This window comes from Toxotes jaculatrix, chromosome 23 (genome assembly GCF_017976425.1).
Source record: "Toxotes jaculatrix isolate fToxJac2 chromosome 23, fToxJac2.pri, whole genome shotgun sequence".
NCBI classification, from domain to species: domain Eukaryota; kingdom Metazoa; phylum Chordata; class Actinopteri; family Toxotidae; genus Toxotes; species Toxotes jaculatrix.
In genome coordinates, this window is record NC_054416.1 from 472,501 (window position 1) to 482,500 (window position 10,000).

The following is a 10,000-nucleotide window of genomic DNA, read 5'->3' on the forward strand; positions in this document are numbered from 1 at the left end:
AACTTATTTACTTATTTACTAATTAGTTGTTAAAGGTAAGTTCACTGTTCAGACTGCGCACACACACACACACACACACACACACACACACAGCTGAAGTGTGTGTGACTGAGTGTTTTGGGATTTAAGGCACAGAGGCACGAGGCTCATGTCCCGGCATGCACCTGACTGTGAAGTGTGTATGTGTGTGTGTGTGTGTGTTTAATCCCATGTTGTGGCTTCATCACGTGCAGACAACCTGCGCTCTGTGTGTTAGAGAGAGAGAGAGAGAGCGAGAGAGAGAGAGAGAGAGGCAGAGCGACACTGGCAGTGAACGGGGGAGGGGGAGAGAGAGGGGGCGGAGCCAGCGAGTCTCGTGCTCGGTTAGTTACCGGAGCAGCTCGCGGGCAGCAGACAGAGGGATGGTCTCGCGCTCAGCGGCGGGCAGCAGCAGGTCATGTTGTCCGCGCGGCGGGAGACCTGCCCGCGTGTCACCTTCAGCGGAGCGGGAGCTGAGGCGGTGAGTGCGTGGCTGAGTTTTCCCCGCGGTTTGTCTGTCAGGCTCTGTCTCTGCTGCTGTCCTTGGTTTTACTGCTGTGTCCTCTGACTCTGTCTCTTCTCTGTGTCCTGTCCTGATGTTTGTCTCAGTTTAGCAGATGTAGTTTCAGCTCAGTGATTAAAGATTTAATAAGACTCTTCATCCTCATCCTGCTTCTCTGGAGCAAACAGCTCATTAATCTGCTGATTGTTTATCTGCTGGTTGTTTATTTGCTGGTTGTTTATCTGCTGGTTGTTTATCTGCTGGTTGTTTATCTGCTGGTTGTTTATTTGCTGGTTGTTTATTTGCTGGTTGTTTATCTGCTGGTTGTTTATTTGCTGGTTGTTTATTTGCTGGTTGTTTATCTGCTGGTTGTTTTCTCTCTAACATTCAACGGAAAAACGACTCCAGTGATTATTCAGTCATTTAAAGTGTCAATCGACTAAATGATTGATCAGCTCATTGTTGCGGTTTCTGACAGCTGATCAGAGGAGAAACAGTCTGAGGAAACACTGAGCAGTGTTCATTCATTAAATTCAGATTTTGAGGTGGTTGTTTTGACTGAAGCAGATTTTTTACGTGATCAATGAAAAACTGATCATTTGTGACCCTGAACATTAAAATCAGGTCTGGAAGCTGAGGAGCAGGAGGAACGTCCTCGCTTTGAGGTCTGAACTCTCACTGCTCCTAAACCCTGATGGGACGTCTTCGTCTCTAATAATCAAAAGATAATTGTCAGTTCATGTTTGTCCAGTGAAACATTCTGTTTTCCAGTCAAACGGTTTTTGTTTCATTTAAACTTTCTCAGTTGTGTTTCCAGCATCAGTTCATCATCATTTATTGGTTTTGTGTGTAAATTGTCAGAACACAGTGATAAATGCCTGAATGATGTCATGTGTTCATGTGTTCACCTGCCTGAGACTCTGCTCAGGTTATTATAACGTGTTATTTTATATGTAAATTATGGTATGGATCAAAAAATATGAATCACTGGATTAATCCAGAAAATCAGCAGCAGATTAAACTGCAGCTTTACTCAGAGGAGAGTAATCATTAGTTCAAACATCTGTCCAGCTGCTGCTGCTGATGGGTGGAGTCAGAATATAAACACAGTTAACATCAGTTTGCATCTGGAAGCCAAAGGTTTAGGAAACAAGTTAAACTGAATGAATCATCCAGCTTTATAACATCTGCCTGTTCATGCAGCACGGATCAATATGTAGAGGGGAGGGAGACAATCAATCAATCAATCAATCAATCAATCAATCAATGTATTGAACAGACTGAGATCCAGAGACAGTGGGAGAGAGAGAGAGAGAGAGGGAGGTGGAGCGAGCAGTATTTAGAGCAGCGGGGTCGCTGCGTGGTGTCGAGTGTCGGCTCGTCGTCACTTCACTTCAAAAATAACTTTAACGTGTTCAGTGGAAACTCTGAGAGGACAGAGACCCCCCCCCACACACACACACAGACACACACACACACACACTCAGACACACACACAGACACACACACACAGACACACACACACTCAGACACACACACAGACACACAGACACACACACACACACACACCTTCACTGGGTAAAAATAACTGTGGGGGGGGGGGGGGCGAGGGGGGGGCAGGGAGCTTAAACCGGACTTAAAGGGTCAGTGTGGACTGTCCCGCCCTCCGTGTCTCCTCTGATCACCTGGATTCAGATGCTTTTCTGTGCGATGACACTGAACTCGTCTCCATGTGTCCTCCAGACTCCGGCTCGAGGACCGGAGACGGGGATGGGCGGGGAGGCGTTTCCTCAGAAGCTGGGATCCACCAATCACCTTCGTCTTCTCCTCTACATCCTGATTCCCACTGTGAGCCTGCTGGCCGCCCTGCTGCTGCTGGTCCTGGCCTTCACTGGTACAGACACACACACACACACACACACACACACACACACACACACACTGTTACTGGGTTGTTGAGGAGGACAGCTGTGTCCATATTTAGCAGCTAAACAAACAAACAAACAAACAAACGTACCTGTGAACACAAACCAAACGTCCTCATACGGACCCTGGATTTGAAGAAGTGTGAGTTGGATGTGTAAAGAGTGGGCGGAGCATTTTACACCACCTGTTGTTCTGTTTTTATCTGCGTTGTGTCGTCGGAGTCTTTTCTAACTTTACGTGCTGTCACATGGATCAGAGACAGAAAGGCCAGTTTGTTTCCAGCTGTGCTGTTTGTTTGTGTCTCTGATTGGTGGGCTGTCCCCGGGCCTGTGGCCTTTACGTGCTCGGCTGTGTCTGTCTGTGTGAGGACAGAATGGACACTGAGTCCTAAGCTAAGTCTCTGAGACTTTAAGCTGTTGCTGTTCCTGTGTAAAATCTTCCTGTTTGCAGTGGACAAACTGTGACGCGGAGCTCGAACCTGTGACGTTTCTGTCATCAGTGAGATCACAGCGTTGTTAAATCACATGACACCACCTGTCTTTGTATATGGACTGTGAACCTTTGGGGGTTAAAGACTCGTCCTCGGACTGAAGGACTCAGTTTGTGTCCAACATTTAGAAAGATGAGAAAAAGCGTTTCAGTGTGTCTGTGGACGTTCAGGCGTCTCTGTCATCATCTGTCCAACGGACACTTCAGCTGTCTGGGCAGTGAAAACAAACGCCCCCTGAAAACATCAGATCAGGAAGGACGAGTGGAAGGAGGGAAAGGATGGAGGGATGAGAACAGACTGAGAGAGGACAGTGTGTAGGAGGAGAGATGACACACAGTCGTGTTCTCTAATTAATTCACAGGCGTGTTAATTACAGCATACGTGTGTGTGTGTGCATGTGTGTCGTGCTTCCTCTTGTCGCCATGACAGCGGGGAGTCCCTCAGCCAATCAGAAATGGAGTCACAGTCTCAAACATTCCGACAGGAAGAATGTCAAACAGGTAGTAAAAGAGCAGCATCTGTTCATCCGGAGCTTCTCCTCCTCTTTTTATCACTCTCTCCTTTCTTCTTCTTTTCACCCTCCTCTTTTTATTCCCGTCCATCTTCTCTTTATGTCTGCTCCTCTTCACCTCCTCTTTTATTCTTTCTTTTGTTTCTTTCCATCTTTTAAATCTGAAGAAATAAAGTTTTTTTATTTACAAAAAAGACAAAATGTAGAATTTTCCATCACAGTGAGAGCTCCTCTTCTTCCTCCTCCTCTTCTTCTTCTTCTCTTTCATCTTTTCTCTTCTCTGCAGCTGTTTTTCTGTTTTCTTGTCTACGGCTCATTACACACACAGACTTCTTTCCTCTTGTTGAAGACGTTCAGTTTTTCTTTACATATAAATAAATAAATTTGATATAAAAGTCTGGACGGTGGAGGTTTCATGTACGAACATCACCTCCACGTCACTGAGACTCACACCAGGACGATTCACAGCACACGTTAGATCGGGGGCTCAGACCCTGTGGCCCCCCCCTCGGTTTAAATATACATGAGATCAAATATCCAACACTTCAGCTTAAAAACAGTAGAGTCAGTGGGAGACGGAGGAGTTTTAACACTGCCGTGACGTTGGACAGAGTTGGACAGAGTTGGACAGAGTTGGACTCACTGTGTGTGAAAGGTGACTCACTAAAGATACGTCACTTTGTTTTTACATTTGACATGAACTCTGTGTGTCTGTGTGTGTGTGTGTGTGTGAGGTTCAGGGCCTGGATTATATCCTGTGTGTGTCCCCACAAACATAGGAAGACAAGAATGTGTGTGTGAGAGAGAGCCAGGTGAGATGTAAATAGATCGGTCTGTCTGCGTCACCATGGTAACAACATCACCCTGACACTATTCAGAGATTTCCCAGTGAACACAGTCATACACAGGCTGTGTGTGTGCGTCTGTGTGTGTGCTGTATCACACACACACACTGTTGTCGCCATGCTTCGCTGTGATTGGCTCAGCTGTTTCAGACCCGTGCTGTGATTGGCTGAGGGTATTAATTAATCATCGCGCTCTGACGAAGGTGTGTCTTACCTGTGTTTTTCCTCAGGTATATTCGGCGGCAGCCTTTCGGACTCCAGCCCCCTGCCCTCCCCTGAGCCCATTGCCGACAGCGACCCTGGTTACCACGGCAACAGCACAATGCCCTCCCCCTCTTTTGAGGCAGGAAGCGTCACGTCTTTGCTACAAAACCACAGTGAGAGCACACCTGCCGCCATCACCAGCGTCCTTCCCCCTTCCTCCTCGCAAGCCCCACCCACCCAGCCCTACACAAAGCCTCCTGATTGGCTGACCTCTGTGACAATGAGCACCGCCTGGCCGATCCGCACCACCCCAGCACCTGACACAGGTATCACCTGCTCTGTGAAGCTGAGTGGCGTTCATGGTCCATCCTCAGGGACGGCAAGCTGCTCTCTGATTGGCTGAGTCTGTATGTTGATGAAGATGATGTTGGTGTTTCACATTCCAGCTGCTACGTCCTGAAGAACTACAGATCCCAGCTGCGTGCGGTGTCCCTCCTTCCTGCTGTGTCACTCTGTCTCTGTCCTTTTCTGTCAAACACTAAAATCTTATTAGTCTCTGTTGATGCAGGACGGACGAGTACGAAGACACAGAGTCTCTGAGCTGAATTCAGATCTGCTGTCCTCTGCTCTACTGAAGGACGGTGTGTGTGTGTGTGTGTGTGTGTGTGTGTGTCTGTGTGTGTGTGTGTGTGTGTGTGTCTGTGTGTGTGTGTGTGTGTGATGATAAATTGTTCATTCACTTTCTATTTTAAAATTCCCCTCGTCTCTGTGTCTCTGTTCCTCCACTGTCCTTCAGTGTCTCTCTCTCTCAGTATTAATGTGTAGTTGAGGTGAATGCTAATGAGCTTCAGTCTGTCCTGTCCTCTGATTGGACGCTGGACGGCCAGGTCTTAAATAACCTGTAGCAGGTATAAACCGCAGAGTGATAAGTGATGACGCGGGACGCGTGTGAGGGACGCAGCGCTGAGGTCAAACGGCATCATCGACGTGTCAGCTGACTTCCTGTCTCTGTGCAGGCAGCTGTCAGCTGATCCTGGAGCCTCAGTGTCACATGTTGCCCTACAATCAAACATGGCTGTCCTCCTCCGTCGCCGTGGTGAAGAGCTCAGAGGTTGACATGTTGCTAAGGTAACCGCATCCACACAGACAGACACACACCTGTGAAGTGTCCGTGCTGTGCAGGGAGCTGAACCCTGACGTGTGTGTCGCAGGTTCTTCAGCTACCTCAGCAGACTCTCCTGCTACAGACACATCATGCTGTTCGGCTGCTCGCTGGCGCTGCCCGAGTGCGTCGCCGCCGACGGCGCGCACAACAGGTAACACAACACAACACCTGCCGACACAGCAGGTCCACACACAACAATGGTGTCACTTTAGAAAGTTAGAAGTTAGAAAACACACACACACACACACCAACTACTCTGTTGCTCCACATTAATCTCAGCTGTTCAGACTATAAGTGGGACAGCAAGTGTGTGTGTGTGTGTGTGTGTGTGTGTGTGTTGAAACTCTTGGCTAAGAATAACAGCCTCACACACTCTTAAATTAGAACACACACACACACACACACACACACACACTCACCTCTTTATGACCTCTGACCTCTGACAGGAGGCATATGGGAATCATAGTTTTTCTGTGTGTGTGTGCGTTCGTGTGTGTGTGTGTGTGCAGACGGGTCGTGCTGCCCTGCGCCTCGTTCTGCGAGGCGGCGAGGGAAGGTTGTGAACCCGTCCTCCAGATGTTCAACGCCTCCTGGCCCGACTTCCTGCGCTGTTCTCAGTTCAGCAACATCACCTCAACTTCGCCACCATCATCGTCGACGTCGCCCACGGCAACAACAGGCCCCGCCCCTCCTGCCTGTTACACTCCACGACAGATCAAAGGGAAACCATGTGAGTAAACACACACACACACGTTGGTCTTTGAAACTTGAAACTGATCAGGTGTTATGATGACATCACTGCTATACCCTCTCTCTGATTGGTTGGCAGCTGTGTGTGGTGGTAAGGACCACTTCCTGTGTGCGACAGGGATTTGCATCCCCCAGAAACTGGTGTGTAATGGCTACAATGACTGTGACGACTGGAGCGACGAAACACATTGTGGTGAGACACACACACACGCACACACACACGCACGCACACACACACAAACACATACGCACGCACACACACACTCTCTGTACTGTGGTCAGTGTAAATAGCAGGGAGAGTCTTCAGCTCGTTGCCGTGGTGACGGGTTTGCAGGTGACTGATTGGACGACAGCAGTGTGTTTTTCGTGTGTGAGACGGAGACGTGGTCGTCATGGCGACTTAAAGAGACAGAGGCTGAGGCCTGTGGAATGTACAGAGAGAGAGAGAGAGGGTTTTCTCTTTGTCTCTCGCCCTCTGTCTCACCTCGTCTCTTTACGATGTTCACTGCCATAAAAGTCAAACAAACGATGTGAGAAAGAAGAAAGAATGAAAGAAACAAAGAGGAGAAAGAGAGAGAGAGCAAATAACATCTGCCAATCATTTTCATGATCGATCGATCGATTAATCATTTGGTCTAAAAGCTCAGAACTCAGATTCAGTTCACTGTGTCCTGGTTTAACACCAGAGACCCGTTTGTGTCTCTGCTGTTAAACCAGGTCATCAGGTCACAGGACGCTGGACATGTGACCTGGAGCCATGTGACTGAAACCAGGAAGTACTGTATGAAGTAAAGCTGTCAGGTAAATGTGCTGCAGCAGAAACACTCCGGCACACAGAGGACATCTGTCTGTCTCAGTCTGTGCAGATGGACAGGTCCGCTGTAACACTGGCCGCTGTCTCTCGCCCGCTCTGCTCTGTGACGGATATGACGACTGTGGAGACCTGAGCGACGAACTCAGCTGTGGTGAGAGAGGACACACACACACAGTAACACACACACACACACAGTAATACACACACACACACAGTAACACACACACACACACAGTAACACACACACACACACAGTAATACACACACACACACAGTAATACACACACACACACAGTAACACACACACACACACACAGTAACACACACACACACACACACACACACACACACACAGTAACACACACACACACACAGTAACACACACACACACACAGTAACACACACTTTCAGTGACGCAGTTTGGTGGGTTCAGACAGAGAGTGTGAGTCAGGGAATCCACCACCTGTCCCTCTGCCAACACACACACACACACACACACAGTGTCATGCAGGGGCGGGGCTTCCTGTGTCTCAGCTGTGAATCTGCTCTGAACACAGAGCTTGTGCTTTTATTTTGTTGACCTCAGAGACAGAGACCAGCACACGGGCAGTAACACCTGACTCTGATTAACCTGGTTAACCAGGTTAGCTCAGGTTAACAGCTGTAATCTTTATAACAGTGCATGAGTTGACAATAAAGAAAACACTGACAGGTTTGTTACAGATCACTGAGCATCTGATCTCTTTCTAATGTTTGTACATCTGGATTGTGTGTGTGTGTGTTACTGTGTGTGTGTGTGTTGTCAGTGTGTGATCTGGCTCGTGAGCATCGCTGTGGCGACGGTCGCTGTGTGTCCAGAGACTGGCTGTGTGACGGAGACCACGACTGTTTGGACAAAAGCGACGAGCTGAACTGCTGTGAGTCTCCACATCAAGCTGTGACGAGTCCTGACGGGTCTGACCAATCAGAGACATGTCTGTCACATGTTAAAGTGACTCTGTGTGTGTGTGTGTGTGTGTGTGTGTGTGCAGCCTGTAAGAGTCAGGGTCTGCTGGAGTGCAGGAACGGTCAGTGCATTCCTTCTGCGTTTCGCTGTGACGGAGAGGACGACTGTAAAGACGGCAGCGATGAGGAGCACTGCAGCCGAGAGCAGAGTGAGACGTCTGTCTGCGTCACATCTCTTCACCCGTCTCTGTCTCTTTATTCTTACAGTCATCTGTGTGTGTGTGTGTGTATTCTCCAGCCCCGGGTGTGTGTGTTCCCGGTCAGCCGAGCTGTATCTCCACTTCCTGTCCGTCTGTGTGTGCGGGGGGCAGCACCAGCGCCGCCTGCGACCCCCGAAACAACAGCAGCAGCTGCAGTGAGTCGTCACTCTGTTCACGTTTCTCAGATCAAATTTCATTTTAAATGGATGAACGAATGTTTGCTCAGGTGTGTGAGTCCACCTGCACACTGCAGGTCAGGACAAAGTGTGTGTCCACTCTCTGTAGACCTCTGTGACCAAACGGAGACACAGATGAGGACAAAGCTCTGAGCGATCATCAGGATGCTGCTGCTGAACAGAAACGTCTCCCTCTGGTGGTTGGACCCGGTCCTGACTCTGTCTCTGTGTGTCCCAGCTCGCTGCGAGCCCATCACCCTGGAGCTGTGCATGAACCTGCCCTACAACCTGACCAGCTACCCCAACTACCTGGGTCACCTGTCCCAGAGGGAGAGCTCCGTGTCCTGGGAGTCCTCGCTGTTCCCCGCCCTGGTCCAGACCGGCTGCTACCAGTACCTCATGTTCTACGCCTGCACCCTGCTGGTACCGAAGTGTGACCCGGTCAGCCTGCAGAGGGTGCCGCCCTGCAGGTCAGTCAGTCAACCTGCAGGTCAGTCAGAGGCAGCGTCACACCTGCAGGCTTTAAACACCTGTCCCTGTCTCCCCTCTGTCCCCCCTCTGTCTCGCTCTGTCCTCGTGCGTCTCGCCCGCAGGTCTCTGTGTCGTACGGCGAAGGAGAAGTGTGAGTCGGTGCTCGGCATTGTGGGTCTGCAGTGGCCCGAGGACTCGGACTGCGGCCAGTTTCCGGAGGACGGGGGTAACAGCACCTGCCTGCTGCCGGAGGCCGGCGTGGACGGTAAACGTCTTCTGTCCTGAAAACTTTGTCCCTCTCATGGAAAATAAAAACTTTTTCACTCACATTTCGATTTTATCCTCCTGTTGTTGTTGTTGATGCGTTTCCATGGCGACAGAGTGCTCACCCAGCCACTTCAAGTGTCGGTCGGGCCGCTGCGTCCTGGCGTCCAAACGCTGTGACGGACACCTGGACTGTGACGACCACAGCGACGAGGACAACTGTGGTGAGACACACACACATTTCAAAATAAGAGTCCCTCTCCACGTCAGCACGCTGACGCCACCTGTCCGTCCCCGTCAGGCTGTTCTGAGCGCGCTCTGTGGGAGTGTCCCGGCAGTAAGGTGTGCATTCAGTCCAGCATGATCTGTGATGGGTTCCCAGACTGCCCCCTGCTGGTGGACGAGGCCAACTGCTGTGAGACTCGCTGTTTATCATCATCAGTTTCTGTTGTCATGTGACAAACCTGCTGAGTGTTAATCAGTTTCCGGATGTTTCTCAGCGGCGTGCAGAGATAACGAGCTGTCCTGCAACAACCATCAGTGCGTTCATCGGACGCTGTGGTGCGACGGAAAGAGACACTGCTCAGACAGCTCAGATGAATGGGACTGTGGTAGGACACGCACACACACACACACACACGCGCACACACACGCACACA

General features: G+C 49.9%; 1 protein-coding gene across 3 annotated transcripts in view; it reads left to right on the forward strand.

Moving 5' to 3' along the window:
- Nucleotides 1-10,000, forward strand: part of corin (corin, serine peptidase) — a 14,475-nt gene that overhangs the window by 634 nt on the left and 3,841 nt on the right. The window contains exons 1-16 of one of the 3 annotated variants that reach the window (XM_041031589.1): nt 401-499; nt 2,264-2,414; nt 4,523-4,822; nt 5,513-5,624; nt 5,708-5,812; nt 6,171-6,391; nt 6,491-6,604; nt 7,269-7,376; nt 8,032-8,142; nt 8,257-8,379; nt 8,469-8,585; nt 8,845-9,076; nt 9,200-9,342; nt 9,458-9,565; nt 9,643-9,756; nt 9,842-9,952. In XM_041031589.1, coding sequence (XP_040887523.1) covers nt 437-499; nt 2,264-2,414; nt 4,523-4,822; nt 5,513-5,624; nt 5,708-5,812; nt 6,171-6,391; nt 6,491-6,604; nt 7,269-7,376; nt 8,032-8,142; nt 8,257-8,379; nt 8,469-8,585; nt 8,845-9,076; nt 9,200-9,342; nt 9,458-9,565; nt 9,643-9,756; nt 9,842-9,952 — 2,233 coding nt within the window. In that variant the 5' untranslated portion in view covers nt 401-436. Of the gene's footprint in view, nt 1-400; nt 500-2,263; nt 2,415-4,522; nt 4,823-5,512; nt 5,625-5,707; nt 5,813-6,170; nt 6,392-6,490; nt 6,605-7,268; nt 7,377-8,031; nt 8,143-8,256; nt 8,380-8,468; nt 8,586-8,844; nt 9,077-9,199; nt 9,343-9,457; nt 9,566-9,642; nt 9,757-9,841; nt 9,953-10,000 lie in introns of those variants that run through there. The other 2 variants (XM_041031590.1, XM_041031591.1) reach the window with 2 other exon arrangements.